Source organism: Alligator sinensis, unplaced genomic scaffold, assembly GCF_000455745.1.
Source record: "Alligator sinensis unplaced genomic scaffold, ASM45574v1 scaffold447_1, whole genome shotgun sequence".
NCBI classification, from domain to species: domain Eukaryota; kingdom Metazoa; phylum Chordata; order Crocodylia; family Alligatoridae; genus Alligator; species Alligator sinensis.
The window spans coordinates 1,375,267-1,399,244 of NW_005842123.1; the positions used below are offsets into that span (position 1 = coordinate 1,375,267).

The following is a 23,978-nucleotide window of genomic DNA, read 5'->3' on the forward strand; positions in this document are numbered from 1 at the left end:
GGGAGTTTGGGACTGTTATGGGCCTCTTTTGCCAGGCAGAGGGCCCTCTTATGGAGTTGTTTTGTTTTGTGGCAGCCAAGAAGGTTGAGGCCCTAGCAGGTAAGAAGGCCTTGGGGCTTTCAAAGCATCTCTGAGGCTGATCCTCCCCACCCCGACACGTGTCAAGCTGAGATGGGGCCCCAGAGTGCCGGGTTCAGGCTTGCAAAGATGCAGGGCTTGGCACGGCATGTCACGCCAAGCCCCAAATTCTACCCCATGCTTCAATGGGAGCCCTGGGAATGTCTCTGGGGATGGGAGAGTTGGTGTGGCTAAAATACATTTTTTCTTTTTCAGTTTTGGGGCAACCGAGACCATTCGAGCCCCAGCACCCCTGTGGGCTTGCATAGCATCTCTGAGGCTCAACACCAGGCTGACCGGTAAAGCGTGGAGCTTGTGGCTGCTTGTTGCCTCTCTTTGGTGAATAAAAGGCCCCCTGACATGCCCTGTAAACATTGTTTTTAAATTATGATAATGCTGTTGTGACCAGTGTCTGAGCCTGTTCTTGGTTCATGGTAGTTTTACCCTTCAACCTGTGGTAGCTGTCCTGTTTTGTGGCCTAGCAGCCAAGTGTTGGCTTTCTGTTCGAAAGGCTGGGGGCTCAAGTGTGGCTGTGGGTGTCTGATCTTCAGTCTGTACAAGTCCCCCTTGTGGACTTCTGAGTACTTATTTATTACACCCAAAATCTGCTGTTCAGATCACAGGCTGCCCTTAATAGTTCCCTCACTATCTCTTTGTTTTACTGTGGGTCATGTGCAGTACAGACCCAGGGGTCTTGGCTGCAAAGAAGCACAGAGAACATGCCAGACAGGCAGGCTTTTTGTTGACTCCAGACCTGGGCATTCAGGCTACAGGGAGCAAAGTGCTGTGTTTGCACCTTCCTTCAGCTTTCTTCATCTGGCTTGGGGACTCACTCAGATGAGGCCCAACTTTTCAAGTTTCAGATTTTCACATTTCCAGGATGCCTTGGCTCACACTACATATGGACTTCCAGTGAGAGAGCTACTGAGTCTTGCACCGTGGTATCTCTGGCACTTGCATTATAGCTGCCCAGTGAAAGGCCAGGAGCTCCAGGCTGACTGTGACCTCCTGAATGGGGCAGAGGTTCCTGCAGGGGTGCCCATGCAACAAGCAGGGACACCAGGAGCTCTTCAGGAGAGCCTTCTGGGTAGCACAGGTGTTGTCATCTGCCTGCTATATCTGAGGACCTAGGGGAGAAATTTACTCAGTCAGGCTTCTTGTTGGCTTCTGGGTTTGGTGTTGCGGTTACTTTATTCTTGAGCCAAGACTGTCCCCATCTTCCTGTGGCTGGTGTGCGGGCCGGGAGCGGTCCGGGCCCTTTTTCGCGCTGCGCGGGCTGTGACCAGCAGCCCGGGCACGCTGGGTCGGAGAGAACAGGCGACACGCTGGAACTAGGCACGGACGCGTAATGATTGATTTAAGATTATTTGCTTACACCGAAGATGGTCGCGGTGCAGGCAGGAAAACTTGCTTGAGTTACAGATAGAAAAGAAGAGAGGCAGACTAGAGTTCCTTCCCGTGAACATTCTTCTAGCCCATCCGTTTGGAGGCTCTAAACTGCGAGCCCGTCGCGCCAACCGAAGAAAGTACTCGAACTCACACGAAGTTTGCTAGGCTCTGTGGAACTTGTGCGCGCAGGGAGAGGGATACGTCGAGGTTTGCGCTCGGTGACGGGGAGAGGCTAGAGGCTGATCAGATCCCTGTTGCCTGCTTGAAATGCACTGGGTCCAATAGGCTCCACAGCACTTGGAGATCTTCACACAGTGTGAAGTCTCCTCCTCCTGGTGTTCGTGGAATCCTCCAACTTGGACGGAAACCACTCAAGCCTTTTATACGGCTGGCAAGCCAATCGCTAGCCGCCACGTGTGAATAATTTCACGCAAGCCAATAATGGGGCTTGAATTAGAATATGAATGGTGGGAACGCTTTGCAACGAGCATTTCTATGCTGCAACAAAGAAATGCACCCTGCAAAGAAAGCTACAAATTGGCAGGAATTCTTTTACACCGGGGTTCTCCTCTGCAGCAGAAAACTCCACCGTGCAAAGAAGCTGCAATTTAGCGGGAACATAATTCAGTGGTGCCAAAGCACACGCAAAACAAAAATCACACCTTTGGGTTGTGACAGCTGGGTGGAGGTGCTTGTGTTCTGGTGTCAGAAGATTTGTTTTTGGTCTGTTTGTTGTTTTTTTTGTTTTCCCCCCCTCCCGGCGCCTTAACACAAGAATAACTTGGGCAGGCTTCTGAGCCCATGGGGCACATTTTTGTAGGGCCTAACTGGCCCTACTATGGGTGCCCAGCTGCTAAGTAGGTATGGTGCAATAACCCCATCTAAGACTTTTTAATGTGAATTAATTGCTGTCAGTTGAGGGGGTAAGGTCAGGCTTGTCTTATGCCCTCCTACAGCAAGCTGAGCTCCAATGGACTCCTGAGCCCACCTGTCCAGTGCCAGGGCTCTAGGGTGGAAAGTTGAAGGGCTAGGCATACTGGGCCCTGATTCCACCCCATGTTTAATTCTGAGCACTTGGAGCTTTGATGCAGATGGGTCCCAGCAAACTGTGGCCAGGGCACTGAGCAGCGCCCCAGGCGTGGCTCTTTTTCCTGTAAGGCTGTCCAGCCACCATCTTGGGGAGCATGAGGCTGGCTAAAAGGCCCCCTGCCACAGCCCCACAGCTACTCTGCTAACCCCAGCAGGCTGAGGCCCAAGGAGTTCAGGGCTGCCTGTGGCCTCATTTTGGTTGCAACTGAATAGATTTTTTTGGTGGAAGGGTGAGGTCCAAGCCTACCTTGATCCACATCTCTTAAGGAGACTGAGGGCCAAAGAAGTCTGCCCAACCAGGGTCATGGGTACCTCCGGATAGGGGTGCTGCACCTTGGGGATGACTGTCATTATTTTGGGGCTGCCCACCGCCTTCTCTCAAGTGTGCCTAAATGGATTTTGGTTTTTTATTTTGGTGGAGAAGGATGGCCTTGAAGACCCCTCAGCCTATACTGTTGAAAGGGAGACAAGGTTCCTTGGGTGAACTTGATATCTTTTATTAGACCAACCCGAATAGTTATTAAGCAAGCTTTTGGGTTCAAAAACCCTTCGTCAGGCTAAGGAGGTTTCAGCAGTTGGTGTGTGCTCTTCCTGGATGGAATGAAAAGTAAAGAAGCCAGGGGCTGGGCTGGGGAGTCAGTTGCCAGGCAGATTATAATGTGTCAAAAATCCAATGTCTATGTTTAGTCCATGATCTCTGGTATCCAGGAGGTTGATGAAAGGGAGTTCATAGGCTCGTCTCTGGGAAGTGTTGTGTAAGTTTCCCTTGAGGATCAGGACTGAGAGACTGGAGAGAGAGAGTGGCCCTCCTGTGAGAAGTGTGCCCTCACCGGTAATTGGGTATTCCTGTCTTTGATAACAGGAGTAGTCTACAGATGGTGATAATTGTGGTGATGTTTACGATCTTCACTCAATGGAGGTCATCCAAGTTTTAAAGTGTAGGTTTCTTCAAAAGTTTCATCTTCAGTAACAACTTCACACCTAATCTTGCATTCTTTCTCATCTCCTTTGGTTTTAAAATTTACAGATGTAGTAAAACCAGGCTTATCCTCACAGTCTGTGTTCTCTATTCCTTCTTCAATAGGATATCTTCCCTTATACCACGAAACGTAAGTGTTGTCTGTACTTATTCCATATATAAAACATTGAAGTGTTACATTCTCACCAGCCTTTGGGTTGTTGGTAAGGCACTGTATTGTCAGGGTAGGAGCTCTTTCCAGAATAGAGGATCTTGGGTCTGGATTAAAATGGAATTGACAGATAATGGGATCACAAATAAAGCCCTCAGCAATAAATAGTATTAATTAACTGGCCACACTCGCTAACTAAATTGTGTTCGATTGGTAGGGTTTGTAATTTTTTTAACAATCCTATTTCTTCCTGTTTACATATCACTGATACTTTTCAAAGGCACTTAAATAAACCAAAGACAAAGTGGTGTAGGCCAAAAGTACCTAGGCTCCCCTTATTGAGTTCTGGTGGGTACATTGGAAGTCAAGACCATCCATATGGAAGCTCTTTGTGTTCAGATTTCTTCTCTGGCCTCTGCAGGCCCCATCAGCTGCCCTGCTTCTCATGGACCCCAGAATTGTTTCTTGCCATCTTTGAGGGATTTCTATAGCCAAAAGGGCTATTTGTCAGGGTGGTATTAACCTTTTTGTGTTAATTCTTTACATGCAGTCTAGATGATAAAACGGTATACATCTAGCCTGCCCCACTTCCTCCCTACACATAGATCACAGGGCCTCCTGTGGGGAAAGAGAAGGGATGTTGCCACACAGACAGTGTTGCCTCCTGTCATGCCCCATAAAAGTCTTTCCTTCTACTGTGCCTGAGAAAATTAAAACAGTGTTCTAGACCAGTGAGGGCCAGATTTTTGGGTGGGCTTGCTACAAATTACCCCTGTATCCACCCCAGGTGTCCCTCTGGTCCCTTTATCCTGCTCAATCTGCTGCTCCGCTTTCTGCTCCTAGCCCTGTGCTCTCTGCCTGATTTGCTGCTTTGCTTTCTGCTTCCTGCCCTAGCTGAAACTGCTACCTCTCCTCTCCTGTATGCTACACAGAGGCTGCCACTTGTGACACCCAAGCTGGTTACCCCTGTTCTAGACCACTGTTGTTAGCATGGGGCTCTGGAACTAATCTGGACATTAGAAATAATACTGTGTGTTAATATACTTACTTGTTAATGATCCTTCGTGATTTTGATTTGTAGTCAGAGTGGACAGATCTCCAATACTGGTTGAAAAATCTGTAAATTAGGAAAATATATTCTGCTGATTTATACAGTGTACTCCCATTTATATGTATGCTGGAGTGAGACCTTGTTTGCCTCACTGTATAACACAATGCCTGTCCCAATTTGTTGCCTATTATCTGTTATTAACATCTATTACTGGTTAAGTGCATATGCCACTTAAATCCATAGGATCTTTCAGCCTATTTTATAACCTAAATTGTACTCGGAGCAACTGCACCAGAAAACAGTAAAGGGGAAACGGGTGGCAACACGCTGTTTTTTAGAATCCTCAAAAACAATGGGACTGAGTCGGTCTCAGAGCTCCTAATACTATAGCATCGACAGGACTGTAGACAATTCTCTTTAAGTACACAGCACTATCCATGCTGTGGAACTAGCAGCCCTGAAGTCTCTACCTCCCACCATTTTCAAAGTTTCTAATAGCTACTTCTGGGACACTTATTAGCAGCCTTGCAAATGTGGGAAGTGAGTCAGTTTTCAGGGCTGCTAATTGCATAATACCGGGAGTATCTACATGCAGAGCTGACCCTAGGTGGGTGCGGGGTCTGGGACAAATCAGCCTGTGCGGGGCCTCTTTAAGACTGTACAGGGCCATGGGACCCCTGCAAAGGCAGTGCTGTAGCAATGACATTTGGTGCCCGGGACCAAGCAGATCCTGTGTGCCCCTAACGAGCCACTCTTCAGTGGATGTGAAGCCGGCAGCATGCAGCAGGGGGGGTGGCAGCAAGCGGCCGGACGCTTCATCCGCAGCGCGGGGCTGAACCACCAGCTCCTGGCAGACCCTGCAGGAGGGGATGCAGCTGCTCTGCAGGACCCTGGGCAGTTGCCCCGATTTGCCCTACCCAAGGGACAGCTCTGTCTACATGAGACATTTACTGTGCAGTTGACTAATTAATTGTGCAGTAAACACCACAGTGTCTACAAATGTTCCTCTATTAGGACACAGGAAACTAATAAACTCTGCAGCAGGGTAGGACTAGTAAATACTGCAGAGTGGGTTTTTATTTTTTTTTTTTTTTTGTGCGCAGTAGCACACATGCAGATGCTGAGCTGGCTGCCTGGGGCACGAGGAGCTACCTACTGGCTAATCCCACACTGAAGCCCCCTTGTCTGATGCCCCCTTGTGCCCCAGCCAGCCCCTTTGCAGCATGTTGAGCCCAGTTGGAGCAGCCCCAGGTTGGCAGTCTGCCCCCCGGGGTCTGGCAACCAAAGCTGCTATGGCCTAACTCGGTGTGTTGTGGTCCAGGTACAAGTCTAAGCCACATGTCTACGAGCTTCACAGCACAAACAAACTATAGAGCAATAAGCTCTGCAGTTTATTGCTGCGCATTAATTGCTCGTGTAGATGTGTCCACTGACAACTAGTATCCTTAAGGAGGATTGACTGTTCATTATCTGAAGTCGGTGCCCATGTTCTGAGTAAGTACACAGCCTTTTTCTCACCCCTGATGCTCTGTACTTAAAGTACCTTGTCATAATAAGCATATGCTTATCATAGGGGTAGATAAGGTATCAATAGGAAAGCAAAATCTTTGCTAAAAAGCATATATATTTTTGTAGCAATTCATTCTTATTTAGGCCAGTTGCTGGTACCTTTCTATGCATTGTGTAGTGGAAATCAGTGGGCTCAGGAAGTAAGGTACTTTTTGCACTTAAATTGGCTCTTAAAGAACTTGACTTACCTCTGAGTTTCAATTCAAAGAATTTCTCTATAAAGCAATGAGTTGCTAGATGAGTAACCTCACATCTGAGAGAAGTTTTATTATCAGATGCTTTTGGAGAAAATTGTAACTTGCTCACATAGAAACATAAACCATTTCTTGCACTTTGAAGATTTAGGGTATTGTCTTCCTGTAACTTCATCCAGTCTTTATACCATGCAACTTTTATTTCCTTGGGTGCAAAATCAGATATAGAAGCTTCAAGACAGACGGTCTCATCAACGTTTGGTCGGGCAGGAGTTGCTCTTATTTCAGAAACGGTAGGAGACTTTGCTAAACAGAAGGGCAAAGTTTCCATTAGGAAGACTGAGATAAGATACTCCTGGTGAAATATATTAGTGTGATTATCAGGGAGAAGAAAAATTGAACCAAAGGAGAAGCATTGAAGCCAGTAGTGAACAAAGAGGAACCCAGCCCCAGGCATCCCCTTGGAGAGGAGGTGGGGACAAAAATGGCAGCTGCCACCACTGCTGTCCCAGCCACTATCATTGTCCCAACCAGCTCAACCCCTGCCACAGCTGTCAAGCAGTGTGCAGACCATGGCAATTATGTCTGACTTTTTTTTTTTTCCTGTGTCATTGAGCACCTGGCCTTGATCCTGTATAAGTCAGCTGCAATATATTGCATATTTTACAGCAGTGACACTCAATCCTTTGGCCCTGTGAGCCAGATAAGTGGTGTGGTGCTGGCCCACAGGCTGGATCAGATCCTGTGTACCAGATCAGGCCCATTTGCCCATCTCAGGCCCCACGCTGCCCCAGCTGGCCCCTGTGCGCTGCGATCAGGTTGTATGCCAGGATTGGGCCCTGGGGCCCTCCACTATCTCTGTGCAGGCCCTGGGACCTCGTGCTGCCTCCACTCAGCCCTATGCACTATTGGGCCCTGCACACCCAACCGAGCATGCAGGGCCATGGCTTGTGGGTAGGACGATGAGGCACTGAAGGACAGATTTGGCCTATGGGCCAAAGGTTGAAAGCCCCTAGGTTTAAATTACTGAGATAAGCAGGGGGATTCAATCCTGTATTAAAGAGTTGTGCCAACAGGTTATTTCTCCCTAGTGGCATAAGTAAGGCCCTATAATGCAATGTACTTTGTTAGCACACTGATTATGACTGAACAAATCTCAAACCAGCACCCATTTTCATTCAGCCTGTGCCCCAGACCCTTCTGAAGTAATCTACTGCACAGTAAAGCATCACCATCTATGCATACACAGCATTTACTGTGCAGTAAATTAGTCTACTGTGCAGTTGGCTATTACCTATAGATACAAGTAGGAGATTTACTGTCCAGCAACTACGGCACAATAGCACACATGTAGACAGCTGACTGGAAGCAAATTGCTCCTGGTCAGCCCAGGCAGTAGGGGGCTGGGACACTGTCCCTAGCCCCAGGCAACTGCCTGCTTCCCAGCCCCTGCTTTGATCAGCAGATTGGAATGGGGGCTGGGGAGCAGGCAGCAGCCCAGGGTAGGGGACAGTGTCCCAGCCCTCACTCTGATCTACTGATGAAAATGGGGTACAGAGAAATAGGCACCTACCCAGGGCAGGAGACTATTTACTAGCCCCAGTACCTGCCAATCGGGGCACAGGGCTGGGAGGCAGCTACCCCAGAGGTGGGACAAACTTGCTCCCTGTTGGCCAGGCAACAGGGGGCAGGAGATTGCTCCTTGCCCCCAGGAGCTGCCAGCTGCCAGGGCAGGCTCAGCCACCAGAGCCCAGGTGTGGAAAATGTCCCCCTGCCCTGGCAGCAGGAAGCTCCCAGGTCCTGCTCTGCAATCACGATCACAGAGCGTGGGCAGGGAGCAATCTCCCAGCTTTTGCTCTGTGATCACGATTGCAGAGCTGGAGCAAGGAGGTCTCTGTATGGAGAGAGTTCCCCAGCCAGCCTGGAGCTGGCTCAGACCTGCCCTAGACTGGGACAGTTCCCAGCCAGCCCTGGGCTGCACAGGGAAGACTGCATGTGCAGCCTGGAGCTGACGAGGAACTGTCCCATTTTGGGCAATACCCAGCCAGCTGCACATGCAGACTTCCCTGTGCAGCCTGGGGCTGGCTGGAAAATGTCCCAGCCCTGCAACTTTTTCCCAGCCTTGTGCCCTGATTGGCCAATCAAGGCACGGGGCTTGGAAGGGGCAGGTCCCAGCCCCTTGTTCCACGTTGCTGGTGGGACAGCTAGCAGCAAGCCCTCAGCTGGGTCCCCACCCAGCTGGGGCAGCTCACTGCTAGCTGCCCCACCATAATCTTGGGGCAGGGGGCTGGGACCTGCCCCTCCCCTGCAGCTCTTTCCAAACCCCCTTCCCCTGATTGGAGAACAGAGGCCAGGAGCTCCCTGCTACTGGGGCAGAGGGACATTGTCCCCATGCAGGCTCCACCACCAGAACCCACCCCAGCAGCAGGCAGCTCCTGGGGGCAGGGAGGAATCTCACAGCACTAGCCAGGAGATGGCTGTCTCCTGGCCCTGTGCTCTCTGCCATTCCCTGGGCTAGCACCCAGGGGGAGCCTAGGGCTCCTGCTGACTGCTGCAGAAGGCCACTGCAGGGCCAGAGGGGGCAGGATCAAACTGCTACCAGGAGCAGCAAATCTGCTCCCAAATGCCTGCCCAGGGTGGATTTACTCCAGAGTAGATTACTCTGGAGTAAACCCATGCAGCAGCATTTGCATAGGTAGATGCCTCTAGTAAGCATAAAGTGCATTAATAGCACGTGTAGATCTGCCCAGAGGATGCATCTGCATGTTAAATTAATACCAAGCAATAAACTCCGGTGCTTATCATGCCAAAGTTTTTTGCTCCTGGATACCATGTCATCATGTGCTCCCAAGACTGCAGCATGTTGAGCTGAGCTGGAGCAGCCTCAGCTGGCAGGGGCCCTGATGGTCAACCTGCCAGGCTGAAGCTGCTCTGACCCAGTTCGACAGGCTAGGGGATCAGGTGTATTTACAAGTACAAATTTGTGGCAGAGCTAATTAGTTTCCTGTGGCCTAATAGGACCACCAGTGTAGACCTTGAGACTTTACTGCAGAGCTAATTGGGCAGCTCTGTAGGAAATGTTTCGATGCGCCAGTGGGGGCATTTATATGCACCACTGTGAACCAGGGGATGAGGGGAGGAAGAGCAACTCCCAGGCTGGATAGAGGTTCTGGGGAATCAGCCCCAGGCTCTAGTTGGTGGCATTGGGCAATGGAGGGGTTGGCTGAGGCATGAGGGTGCTAAAGTTCAGGGCTAGGCAGTAGGCAGCCCCTGCACTTCAGCAACATTGTGCCCTAGCCATCCTCTGTCACCATGTATACATGCATATTGGCACACAAGAACTCAATTGTAAAATAGTACTGACGGAGATAATACTATCTGATGATGGAGTTAGTTAATTTACTGGATCCCAATACTGGTGCATGTGTAGACAGTGACACTTTACTGTGGAGCTAATTAGTCTTCTCTGCAGTAAAGCGCATGTGTAAATGGACCCAGTAAAAATGTTCCTCTTAGAAATGATGCCTGAGGAAAACAGAGTTGGGGGTCATGTGGTCAGATTAAACATAATATATCTGATAAAAATACTAACAGGCTGCTGAAATGGTGAAACCCAAACATTTCATGAGAGGGGGAAACATTCTTTTTTGGGGTTTTTTTTGGGGGGGGGGTTGGGGGGAATCATTTCTTGTTTGTGGTTTTGTTTTGTTCTTTAATATAGACAAGGCCTGAAAAAGTGGGTCTTTCTTCTTAACACATTTAACAGAAAAGCATCTCAGGTTCTTCTCCCATTTGGAATTCAGAATTTCTAGAGAAATACAACATCATAAACCCCCCCTGCTAAATTCAGTCAGGATTTATCTTAGTTTTTGTCAGTCACAATCCACATAGGGAGTTCCAGAGGCAAAAAAGTTTCCAGTGGAGATGTCTGCATGAAGGTGTTGTATGCACTGGTGGTACATCAAAAAGTAGCCAGAAGTGGGGTGTAGGCAAGATCTCTTAAGCTGTCTCCACTGTTGGGCTGCTATAACACCTAAACCTGTACTTGGAAGGAGGAAGTGGGGGAATGAGAGCAGAAACATTTTCTGCCTTCTTGTGGGGTGACTTCCTGTCATGGGGAGAGAGAATTTAGTGCATCTGGACTTCTGTCCATTACCCACAAATATATTTTTCCTTATGGTCTATCCAATATTACTCTATCATGCATTAAAGTGAAAGGATCCAATGCCTTCATATACATACCTGGGAGTTTTAGGAACATGTATTTTGTAATGGGCTGTGTCAGAGTCTCATGCTTCACTCTGAAGACAATCTTTTTGCCATAATCCAAAGCAGTGGGAGTTAGGTCAAATTTACAAGATGTGTGGAAACAACCTTTTGAGTCCTGTTTTAGGTCCTCCATGAATGAACCACTCCTGATTTCATCTTCTTCCTTTAACCACTGGACTTGAATATCCTTGGGATAGAAATCCATCACTTCATAGGTTATAGAGAATGGGTCTCCATATTTCATATCATTTGGATGAAAAACAGGACCTGTAACCTTTGGAAAACCTGCAGAAGGTTGAAAAGTAAAGAGATAAGTTCATCAAGGAAAAAATAAAATATAGATATGCTATAATATGTGTCAGTATTAGAGACATGCAGAGGAGGATGTGAAAATTAATCAAACAGACCTTATTGTTGCTTAGCTAATGATTCTGAAAGACAGAAAACTATGGATTAGCATTACCAAAGATTTACTAAACATGAGACAGACTCTTCTTTTGGTGGATCTAATGCATTACAAGACAGCTAAATTCCCAGCTTCCCATATAAACATCTACACTATCTTACTGATTATTCAACTCACTACTTTTCTCAGGAATAACTCCTTTACCTTTTTTATAAAGTATACAGAGATACTTCATATGCTTATATTCCCTGCCAATGACTTTTTAAAGAATAACTTGTAAGAGATGTTGATTCTTTCTTGTTGTTCATAGGCTTGAAACATAAGGCTGAGATTTTTCAGGTCCATGTAAGGGACTTGGATGCCATATTCCTGTTAAAACTCATGAGAATTTGGTTTCCAAATCCCCTGAGAAGCTTTGAAATTCCCAGATTAATTCTGCTTTTAGTAACTGCATCTATACAAGACACTGACTTGTGCAGTGCATAACCAAGTATTAAATGAGTGAGCAATAACCGGCATTACTGTGCAGTAGCATCCTGACACGGTTGCCTAGTGACATTTACCCTCTGCACATAAGACATCCTTCCCTTAAATGTGTGAGGCCGGGGTCTCTGGAGTTGGGAGAATTGAGCTATTATTGGGAAAGCTTAGGGAACTGCTGCTCTTCCTAGTATTTCCCTAACATAACCAATGGTCAGATGTCCATGTGAGAATTAAACTGATCCAAAATGTATCAACTTCTACTCTAGGTCAGTGACTTCTTGTACAGTGTGAATTAGAACAAAGGAGAGCACACAAATAACTTGTCCAAAAAAGAGCTAGTTAGTCACCTTTTAACATGAGAGGATAAGCTTTTCTTATAGTTCTGCTGCAATGGGTAACTTCCATAAAGTATGTGACTGCATGGTCCTCTGGCTGAGGCATAATTGTGATATAACTTGCTTTATGATGCAGGTTTGTTGCTGTATTTGGCTGGATGTCCTGCATTCTAACTGCAGCATTGCCAAGTTCTTCAAAGTCTCTTATCCAGTGCACCTGACACTCTGCTGGGTAGTAATTAGTCATTGTACAGGATAGCGTGACAGACTTCCCAACTTCAGGAATACTGGGATCACATACAATTTCTGAAACTTGTGGATTAAGTACTGCAAATTAAATAGGAAAAAAGAAACAATATAAAATGATTAGGGAGTTGAAAGATACAGAACCAAAGTGTACACTTTCCATGAGGCTTCCACTGACTTATGAATTCACAGTGGACTTTTCCATAGAAGAGAGCACAGTGATTGGACAGAGGGAAGGGTTTAAAACAAGTTTGAAAACAAGACTAAAACTGCACCTTAGCTGAGATTCAAAATAAAATAACTCTTCAAGGAAGAGCAACTTTTGTCTGTCAGAGACAGAAAGTGTCGAAGACAGAAAGTCTGTTCCATTCTCTTGTGCTTTTATTCTAATATGTTCAAAACAATTTCCCAGAAAACTCTTTTGGAGACTTTAACATGTTGTATCTCTGCATGTCAATTTATAAATAAAAGCTGCACGGGTACCTACACACGCACAATTTCAGTTATAAATCTGGTATCAGAAAAGGTATTTTGCTAACTTGAACAAAGTGCAGGGTTTTGAAGAACATCCTCAGGAAAGGGTTTAGCATGTTGGAAAGATAACAGATCTAAGGATCTCACTCAGAGACAGGTCACATGAGCCTTGCCTTCAAGAGAAAACAACACACCATTAACCAGGGGCGGGCAACTATTTCAGGTGGAGGGCCGCTTACTGAGTTTTGACAAGACATCAAAAGCCACATGACAGGCAGCCAGGGGCAGATAAATATTAATTTTCTAAATTTTTCAGGGACCCCATGGGCCAGATAGAATGGCCTGGAGGGCCACATGCGCATTTTGCATGCCCCTGCATTAAACTGTAGTGTGGACAAGACCACTTGTATTTTTAACACAGAACTAGCTGATGTAAACCCTGTTTTTTAGAACTACAATGGTCTTGCCTGCTCTGGAGCTTAATGGGTGTCAGGTATATGACAGAACAAGGAGCAATGGTCTTAAGTTGAAGCAAGGGAAGTTTAGGTTGGATATTAGGAAAAAAACTTTCTCACTAGGAGGGTGTTGAAGCACTGGAACAGTTTACCTAGAGAGGTGGTGGAAGCTCCATCCTTGGAAGCTTTTAAGGCCCAGCTCGACAAAGCCCTGGCTGGAATGATCTAGTTGGGGATGGTCCTGCTTTGAGCAGGGGGTTGGGTTAGATGACCTCCTGAGCCTTTCCAAATCTAATTTTCAATGATTCTATATTTCTAATATGTTAACATTTTCTCTTGCCATGGACATGACATTCAGGTGAAATTCAGGCATAAGCAGAACTTCACAAATATGAGACCTGTGCACTATATAACTCTTCAAAATATGGTATCATTATTTCTACGCTTTGTGTTGGTTCTCTGAACAGGTGGCATTTTAGTAAGGAACACCTGAGTATTATCTCATGACCCAGAGGAGGAGAAGGAGGATTGAATCTCTTAGAAGCAGCACATTTGTTTTGGTGAAGATGGTTAATCAAATTCATTTCTATGAAAAGAAATTAAATAATGCTTTGGTACTTTAACTTACCCAGATTTTCCAGCTGCCAGGAAGATTCTTTATACAGGTGTGAGTGCCTATGTTTTGCTCTGCATGTGAATCTCTTTCCAACATCCTCAGCTTTAGGAACAAATGTTAAATTAGTGGTATAGAAAAAAAGTCCATCTGATCTCTTAGTCTCTTCACTAGTGACGGATTCTTCCAATGCTTGTTCATCTTTACACCACTGTAATTCAATTGTTTTAGGAAAAAAAGAATGAATTCTGCAGGTCAGAGTCAGAGGCTCATCAAGTTTTAGCTCATCAGTAGAACACAGCACTGGATCCAAATTTGGCTCAGCTAGAAAGGAAAATAACCAAAATCAACTTTGAAAATATGACGGACAATACATGACCAATTCTATAACTACTGAGCATTTCCTTTCAGGTACTGAACACCATCAGCTCCCATCAATGGGAATTGTGCATGCTGAGCCTCATATAAGAGGCCCTCTGACCTAAGTTCATAGAGATCTGGATGGAAACTACCAGGTATGTATTTTGCACTATACTGTTGAAATATTTTTAATTTCACATTTTTCTGACATAAAAAGCACTGCATACTGCTACTCATAAGTTTGAGCAGAAATTTGCTTGACTGATGCAGTGCCTCTTGAGCTGCACCTAATATTCCTTTCTGCTACACAGTTGCTCAGTTTATGAAACCAAGACTAGGCATCATCTGCATTCTGGATCAAACCTTCTAAATTGTATGGACAGACAAAAAAATAATTATCCTATAAAGAAGTTTGTATTTCTGACTGCATGGCACTAGCGTAGGGAAAATAATTTATTAATTTAAAGGTAATACAAGTGATTCTAGAACTAGTTTTACTGTCTTCAGTAATACAGTAGACAAGATCTTTGGAATCTCAGAGCAAGACAGAGAAGACACTGGATTTTGAGAAAAGGTGACAGATGTAAATCTTCATATTTCAGTTAAAAGGGCTGCTTTAATCATGAGAGAAATTTAAAATGACAAATCTACATTTAAAAGTTCCTGTATTATTAAATGTCTGGTCAAATACTTAGGAGTTTCCATCTAATGTTATACAATCTAATTTGAGAAAATATGAAAACATTCACCAGAATATCCTTAATATTATCAAATGTTCTGACATTGACACAACCTTTCCATGACTCCTATATAGAATATTTTTCTGGCACCTCTAGGTTGATTTATTTCTCTTGTACTATCTTTAAATACACTTTATTCAAGGAAAACAAGGGCTAGGGTTAGCAGGGGTGTTACCAGCCAGTACTGAGATGCATTGACAAAGCTAAACTAGAAACCCAACTCTACTATACCTGCTTCACACCATTGCTACTTTTTCTTATTGTTAAAGAGCATTAAATAGTACAAAATATGACACGCATGCATAAATATACCACATTGAAAGTTATATTATTCTAATATCATAAAAGCCTTTGTCTGTCTATCTGTCTGTCCATAACGCTTTATTTGCACTCTGACTGGCTGATTTGAAACAACCAGTCGGAGTGGTCTAAGAGCGTTTGGACAGGAGACAGCGGAGCAGAGCACCTCCAGGCCAGGGACACAGAACAGAGTGGGGTGGGGGGGGCAGACAGAGTGGGAGGGAACAGGCCTGTTCCCCCCTCCCCCCAACCAGATAAGAAGCAGGGGTGGGGTCAGACGTGGGGGATGCAGAGCCACCAGGCCCTGACAAAGCTGGCAGGGGAGGGGAGCAGGAGTGGAAGGCAGGGGGGGAAGAGGCAAGGTGGCAGGGCCCTGCTGCTTCCACACCCTGACAACAGCCCTGAAAGGGGGAAAGGGGGGATCGGGATTGGCCCCAAAGCACCGGGGGTGAGGGTGGGGGGAGTGGGCCCGTTCGCCCCCTTCTCCGACAGGATGAGAAAACAGGGGTGGGGCTCAATGCGGGACTCCGTCCTCGCCTGCCATGATGGTGGGGAGTGCACTGCCGCTGCCACCGGGCCAGGACAAAAGCCAGCAGGGAGGGGAGTGAGGGGGGGAGGGGAGGTACGGTGACAGCATGCCACTACCACCGCTGCTGCCACCACCATGCCCTACCAGCAGCTGAAAGGTGGGGAGGGGAGGCAGGTGGACACAGGCTGGAGGACCCAGAGTGCAGGGGTTGGGGGAACAGGCCTGGGCCAGAAGAGCACAGCACAGTAACAGCCTGTACTGCACCATATACTGGGTGCACAGTTATTTTTTGCCACTACTTTGCCATAGTGGTACACTATAATGAGGGAGCACATCACTACAGTGAAGTAGGTGCTGGTCATATGTAGACTCACGTGGTCGCTACGTTGCCACAGCGTGTCACTACAGTAACATTGTATTACATGTAGACATGCCCTTAGTGTATAAAGTGCATCTCTACCTTGCCTCTTTCCCCTTCATGTGCTGCAAAGTGGTTTGCTTACCTCTGACCTTCAGTAATGTCGTTCTTATAGTGGGCCCCCTCTGAAGGGCCTCGTGACTAATTTCTAGTGAAAGCTCCGCATTGTCATGCTCATGAACGTTTGGACGTACATGAATGGTGCATGAAACTTCAAAAGTGCCATTATCATGTGACTGCAAATTTAACTGAAACTGAAAATCTCTGAACTTCTCCAAGAGAGCAGTTCCTTCACTGCTTTGTTTAGTGTCCTGTTGTATGCTTTTCCAGGAGTAAATTTTTTCTTTTTCTTGCTGATGTTTTTTAAGAAAAAAATCTACCATTATACATTTTGGACGAAAGCCAGAAATCTGGCAGTACAAAACAGAATCTTCCAAATGTTTCATTTCCACATTCCCTGTGAATGCTGTTATGTTTGGTGGAACTGTAAGGAAAAATGTAAATGTTAGTAAGTAGCTCAATACAGTAACTCAAGAATGGAAAAAAAAGTAGACTGCTTGTTTTCTATATCCATACATTACAGCAGTGCAATTATTAAAGTGAGCATTTTTAGCAGTACTGTCTTTATTCTTTTATTACTGAACTGTGCAATTTTACTGCCTTACAATTGTGTTCCTTCAATTGTTTTTCTTACTACAATCATTGAAATATACCTTACTATAGAGTTTAGCTATTTTCAGTCTTCTATGTTAATCTTGTATGTGAAAGATTAGTCAAGAGTTCTTTTTTGACCACAGCTCTTCCTTTGATGTGTGTCAATATTTTAATGATGTTAGTAATAAAAACAGTTCATTACATTGAGTTTAAGTTAGTGCCTAGTTACTAGTGGTGATGTGTTTGGGTGGGGTAATTTAGAATGATACTCTTTAATCACCTAACCAATAAAAGGCAACTTTTTAAGGGTAAATCTTTTTGGGATGATATATGAGTTCAGCACACTTTATTACTCAAAATTACTGCTTTTCCTTGTTACCACAATCTAGCTTATTTAAAAGTGTTCAGGACAAGCACAGAATCACTCTGCCTCTCTTTTTCCTTAAAGGGCTTTGGGAACATCTGAAGCATTTGGGGAAACTGGGGTTTGGGGTAAGTGGAGGAACAAGGGTTCGAATTTTGGATGACCTAGCTAGCCTTAATACAATTGCTAGGTGAGCAAAGAGCATCCTGATGCAATATTTTCTATTAGTTTTTCACTGAGATTTAGGCTTGAAATCAAAATGTTCACAAAAACATTTTTTTGTGAATTGTTAGTGAGGTGCAGCTTGAAAATTACTTACTTCTTTTTAAATACTTTTTGTATATGAAAGCTACCACTGCAGTCACGAAAATGCAAAGTAGTATGGTTCCAACACAGATGCCAGCTAAAGTGCCCACATCTGACTTGGGGGCTGTGAATGAAAAAAATTAAAGAACATTCTGATTATGTTTTGCCTGCTTCCTCATGTCAGACAAGGAACTTATTGGACTAAATCTTCCATGTAAATGAATAACTAGTTATTTAGATTTTAGTACAGGTCAAGCAAGGAGCTGCTGTGGCTCAGGACAGGGTCAGGGTAGCTCATGTAGCAAGTAGAGAATGTATGGGGCAAGGGGAGAGTGGGGCAAGGAGGTACACAGTGCAGGGAGGAGCACGGAAGAAAAGGGGTGCACGGTGCAGGGGGGAGTAAGGGGAAAGGGGGTTTGCAGTGCAGAGGGAAGCATGGGGAAAGGGACATACGGTGCAGAGGGGGAGTGCAGGGGAAGGGGAATGAGGGCATAAAGGGAAGTCCAAAGAAGGGGATGTGCGGCGCAGGGAGGGGGAGCACATGGAAGGGACATGCGGTCAGTGTTGGGGGAGTACAGGGAAAGGGTGTTGAGGAAGCAGAGGTGAAAGGATGTGTAGAGTGAAGGAAATGAAGGGAGAGTTGTGTGGAGCATGGGAGAAGTGGAGCACAGAGCAAAGGCAGCTCCATGGCTGAGTGCTCCATGCTCCTGAGGGAGACGGAGCCAGAGAAGCTGCAAAGATAAGCAGGGGGGAGGGTGGGGCAGGCACCAAAGGGAGACAAGTAGCAGGAGGTGGACAAGGGCTGTGGGGCAGGCTACCTGCCCCCCAACCCCTGCTTTTCCTGCCACTACCTTCTTTGTGGCAGTGGTGGGAGAGAGAAATTTTAAGATGACCCTCCGATTAACTAGATCTAGATGTGGAATATTATAACAAATTTATAATTTTCCATGTCTAGAATCTAATTATTGGGGAGTTGCCTTATTTGAGTAAATATGGTCTCTGAAATGTGGTAAGTTTAAGTAGAATCAGAATTATTTCTGGCTATCATGTTTCTAAAAGAATCAGAGAATAACTGCCAGCAGGAGAGGATCCAGTGTGGTTGTGGTGGCCCAGTTGCACCCTACTTTGGTCTGTGCTGCATGTGAGGTCTTGGTGCAGGGTGCGCCCAAAGTTCCTTCACAACTCTGACAATCAGAAAATTAGTGCTATCACTGCTCTTCTTTCCCAATGCTGAATTCAGGTGGGTGTGGGGGGATGAGGAAGGGCAAACAGCAGCAGCACTCATTCCCTGGGCTCAGGATCCATGTGAAAGCAGGTGCTTTGGGAAAACCCTTCCCTGGTCAGCTGGTGAGCTCCAGCAGGAGCCTGCACTGACCAGGCAGAGAGCTCAGAGCATCCACAACACCGCCAAAGTGGTGGCTGTCCCCATTCCTGGACCTGCTACTGTTCGCCAGTCGCATTGTGTTGCATCAAATCACAATTACAAATTGCCTTCACCAGGAAGATCATTAAGGATGCTCACTTAAAATACGCATATTAGCAACAGTCCAAGGAATGAAAACAATAAAAATGTATAAGAGTAAAAGTACCCTTTCTTGAAAGACACCTCTGGATCAACTCAGTAATCTCCCTGAGGCTCTAAAATGTTGTTTGTTCCACTGCCACGAAAACATGGAGCCTCCCAAACAGCACTGATGTCATATCGACCCTTTCTCTTTACAGAATTGGCTCTCAATAGTGTCTCTGCTTTCCTTCCTCTCCTGATAGGCAAGTCAAGTCAATCCCATGACCACATCCAGACAAGCATTCACATATGGTTTGTGGTATCTCAAAACTGTTTGAGATGCTGCAAACCACACGCAGCACACGTGCACCCATTCACCACACTGCTCATTTGCAGCACAGCACCAAAATTTGACACTGGGAGATCTTGGTGTCAAAAAAAACCCGCTGCAAAAAAAAAAAGCAGGACAGTGCATGCAGCAGCAGCAGCCAGAAACAGAGCCTGGCTGTGCAGAGCCATGTTCTGGCTGCCAGAAAGGCTCCATGCAGACAGATCAACACTACTGCTACCTTAGGAGGCCCCCAGGATCCCAGGTAAGGTTGCTAAGGCCAGCACAGTTTCTGGCCCTAACCTCCTCTTCCCTACCGGGGACTACTTGATGCATGCCAGAGCATGCACGCAGGGCCATGCCCTGGGGCACAAAGCAGTGGCACAAATATGTGCTGCTACTACTTATGCTGCAGCAAACATGCATTCCTACACATGCACGCTCATCTGGATGTGCCGCTTCTGAGTGCCACTGCATGGTCAGCTCTCCTGTTTGTCTCTCTCAAAGGACACCTACTATTACTGCGCTATGGGGACAGCGTAAGGTTGACATGATTCAACTTCCTAGAAAATGGGTCTAGCTGCAGTGTTCTGGAACCAGTAACATTTTGACAGGAAAGAGAAAAGGATGCTGCAGGAATGCTTACCTGTCACAGTCAAGGTGGCAGTAACAAGTAAATTGTCTTGCAATGATTTGTGACTCACTATACACCTATAGACATTTCCACTATCTTGCAAAGATGGCTGCAGCCTTAATTTGCTGATGACATTAAACGTGCCATCTTCATTTTCCACAGAAGTTCCTGTGCAGATGTCTTCTCCTGCTACACCACCGTCCTGATGATTCTTTGAAACCTTAACCCACCTAATGTTAAGTGAATTTGGATAGAAATTTTTTACTTCACATGACAGGGTCTTCTCTTTGTCACTTTCAATTGTGACTTCCTCTGGGAACAAGTTGACAGCTGGCTGAGCTGCAGTGAGATAAGAATTAGATTGTAGTCATCGTCATGAGTTCTTTATTTTTGTACACAGGTGTTACAGAAATCTCAGATAACTGCAATGCTTAATCTTCATTGGAGCAGTGAGAGGGTTTTTATGTTAGAATTTTTCTCACAAACATGAATACAGTAGGCAATAACATTTGGACTACAAATGGCATGCATTATCATTAGGATCCCAATGGTTTTGTTAGACTGTTCACTGTAAATAAATATTTGTGGAATTAATACAAGTACCAACCATAAGAATTAAATGCTAAAAGCCCTTCCTGGTCAAAAGCTTAATGACAATGACAAACAGATTGTTTACATCAGGGGTGTCAAGCTGGCTGGCCCACAGGCCTTCTCAGGGTCTTAAAACACACCTCCAGATCCAGCCCCCAGATCCAGAAATTCAGTGATGTGGTGAACAGTGGCAGTGTTAACCCCCATGGCTTGCCAGAGGTACCTTGTCAGAAGGGCCAGCACAACACTTCTGTGACAAGCCCTGCTATCTAGTTCATGGTTTGGGATTCCTGTTGGGGATGCAATTCTGTGGAAGCAGGGGGAGTGGCAGCTGTCAGAGCCTACTGCCACTGGCCCTGCCACCATTGACCTTGGCCCTGCCACTAGAGGTGAGTCTTCTGGCTCAAAAAGTGCCCTGTTGTCTGTATCCAGCCCACAGGATGAAATGAGTTTGACCCCCCCAGGTTTAAAGTTATATTTCTGCTTGAAAGGGAAATGCTTGAATAGGTAGAATTGTCGAGCTGTTGCAATGGAAAAGGAGCTGCATCTTTTCTAGCTGTGAAATGAAAGGTGGTCATAAATAGGGAAACACAGAGTCCAAGATCTCTATACTGCATCCCCACCACCAGGACTGGAATCACAACTTTCCCTGTTTCCTTAGTTGTCCTAGGATAATCATACAGTTCTGATCCCTCAAAGATGCCTCTGATATATCAGTCTTTTTTACCTTATGGATCCCAGTAGCCTAAAACAACAGAAAAACTAAAAATTACTTACCAACTACCTCCAAAACACCTGTGTCTTCAGCTGCAGAAGGTGTAACAGTTACTTTGCATCTGTATGTTCCCGCTTCCTTAAATTGTACTTTTGGTAGAAAAAGTGAAGCATTTCCCCTTATAAGCTCATCCTTAGATATACTGGTTCCTAATCTATAAGAAGTAGAGGTTCCAGCAAGAAACTGGAACAGTGTCTCTTCTTTGTCTGTGTTAGAAGTCTTCCGAGACCAAGTGACTCCCATTTTGGAGATATCCAGTGGTGTATCATATCCATGGATTTGGCATGCTATTGAGGTATTGTCATTCAGTGATGTAATCACAGGCTTAGTCTTCATCCTCACTGTAATGGTTCCTTCAAAAAAGAAAAATATATATAAGAAATACGTCCTACAAAAGGTCCTTTAAAGAAGGTATGTTTTACTTCCAGCTCCAAACATCTATGAATCTGTCAGCAAGATTCATTCATTTTCCAGCCTTATGTTTTCTTCATAAAGTAAAGCACATGTAGTGTCTGATTGATTTTAAACTCCTTCAGGTCAGGGCCATTAATAATCCTTGGATTGGATTTCATCCAATGGAGAGATGCTATGAAACAGCACATGTTGAGGCAGGGGCAAATTATGAAATGTAATGGAGATTATATCACTTCATTAGTGTGCTTTATGCATTAGCAGGACCTGCACAGACCAAAGAAGCCCAGGGGCGGTCTCCCGAATTTAACTAACTAGGAGGTGAGACTGAGGAATTGATATTGGGTTAGCTCTGATTAATTATGGCCCCCTGATATGTATGATGGTGGGTTGGGTTCTATTTCTTCCCTACTCCCCTACCATAATGTAGAGAAACTTTAAAAGGGCTGTCTTTTTTAGTGCAACACTTGCATCTGACAGGCCTGAAACTGAACCATCTACCCAGGTAAATAATGAGGTGGAGAAATAGAGGGACACATTTTCCAAATATTTTAAAACACAGAAGTCCTGGCTCTGTCTGCCACCCAGCAGCAGATAGCTGTCGAGTTCTCCCCCAGAAACGGGGAAAAATCAGGATAGGCGAAGGGTTGCTCAGAGGGATAGGGAGTTGATTTATATGAGCTCTTCCTCTCCCCAATAGTTCCCAACCTTGCTTCTGTGAAGAAAATGCAAGACATTTCCACACTAAACCAAAAGTTGTGAGGCCTGTTTTCTGTGGCAAGAAGGAGTTATGGCATTCATTCTTATCCATAACCACTCTGAGGACTTCATCTGGGAGAATAGCTGGCATAGTATTTCCCATTTACAAGTTTATTTAGTCTCACTGGCTGTGCTTACACATGCTCTGGGGTTGGGGCAGGGGAGGGAGTGCTTTAATTGGAGCAGCTCTTGGGAGCCACTCTAATTAAAGTGTCTGCAGCATCTCATATAGTCAACATCCCACACTTCAAAATGACAGCAGGAGTGCTTTAACTACAGATTGTGTGATGTTCGGAGGTATTGGACATGTGTCTAGGTACCTAATAGGTACAAATAGAATTGCTTAAAAATAGTTCAGCTGGGATCTTCTCCCCAAAGGAACACTTAGGTTTATTCCATGGTACTGGCATTGGTTTGTTTTGCACAGAATGAAGTGAAGGTTTCTAGAGAGAGTGAATGTATAAAATTGATCTTTAGCATGTAAATGGCTATGGGTTGTTTATGGAAGCCAAAGAAAGACTTTAAAAGACTTTACCTATACACAGAAGTATATATTTCTAATTGGGATCTTATTCTATTTAGTCGACACGGCTTTCCTCTTAGTAAAGAAACTGATAAGAGTTTTTAAAGATTGTCCTGATTGTATCTTCTAATCTGAATGTCAGGCTGCTCTCCTGGCTTTCCCTTGTTTCATAGTTTCATAGTAGCTAGGGTCAGGAGGGACCTGAACAGATCATCTAGCCTGACCCCCTGCCACAGGCAGGAATGGATGCTGGGTTCACAAGACCCCAGAGAGGTGATCATCCAACCTCCTCTTGAATTTGCCCAAGGTAGGGGCAAGGACCACTTTCCTGGGAAGTTGGTTCCAGATTTTGGCCACCCTAACTATAAAATATTGCCTTCTGATCTCTAACCTAAACCTATTCTCCATCAGCTTATGACCATTGTTCCTTGTCACCCCAGGTGGTGCTGGGGAGAAAAGAGCTCTGCCTATTTGCTGTTGATCCCCCTGCTGAGCTTGTAGGCAGCCACCAGGTCCCCCCTCAGCCTCCTCTTGCTGAGGCTGAACAGGTTCAGGCCCTTCAGTCTCTCCTCATAGGGCCTGTCCTGCTGCCCTCTCACCAAGTGGGTGGCCCTCCTCTGAACCCTCTCCAGGCTGGCCACATCCCTTTTGAAGTGCGGCGCCCAGTACTGGACGCAGTACTCCAACTGCGGCCTGACCAAAGTCACATAGAGGGGGAGTATCACCTCTCTGGACCGGCTTGAGATGCACCTTTGGATGCATGATAAGGTATGGCTGGCCTTGCTGGCTGCGGTCTACCATTGGCGGATCATGTTCATCTTGGAGTCAACAATGACTCTAAGATCCCTTTCCGCCTCTGTGCTTTCAAGAAGGGAACTCCCCAGCCTGTATGTATGCTGTGGATTCCTTCTCCCAAGGTGCAGCACCCTGCATTTGTCTACGTTGAACCCCATCCTATTCTC

The 23,978-nt window shown here is 45.7% G+C and overlaps 1 protein-coding gene across 3 annotated transcripts in view; it reads right to left on the minus strand.

Annotated features, from left to right (window-relative positions):
- Positions 1-3,335: 3,335 nt before the first annotated feature.
- The window catches only part of NCR3LG1 (natural killer cell cytotoxicity receptor 3 ligand 1), a 22,280-nt gene continuing 1,637 nt past the window's right edge, over positions 3,336-23,978 (minus strand). For all 3 annotated transcript variants that reach the window (XM_014520504.2, XM_025205634.1, XM_025205633.1), the window contains exons 2-11: positions 21,326-21,676; positions 19,970-20,296; positions 17,505-17,615; positions 16,253-16,651; positions 13,836-14,144; positions 12,045-12,359; positions 10,782-11,093; positions 6,534-6,845; positions 4,774-4,842; positions 3,336-3,832 (exon numbers count right to left, since the gene is read on the minus strand). In XM_014520504.2, the coding sequence (XP_014375990.1) occupies positions 3,516-3,832; positions 4,774-4,842; positions 6,534-6,845; positions 10,782-11,093; positions 12,045-12,359; positions 13,836-14,144; positions 16,253-16,651; positions 17,505-17,615; positions 19,970-20,296; positions 21,326-21,676 (2,822 nt within the window). In that variant the 3' untranslated portion in view covers positions 3,336-3,515. The remainder of the gene's footprint in view (positions 3,833-4,773; positions 4,843-6,533; positions 6,846-10,781; positions 11,094-12,044; positions 12,360-13,835; positions 14,145-16,252; positions 16,652-17,504; positions 17,616-19,969; positions 20,297-21,325; positions 21,677-23,978) is intronic.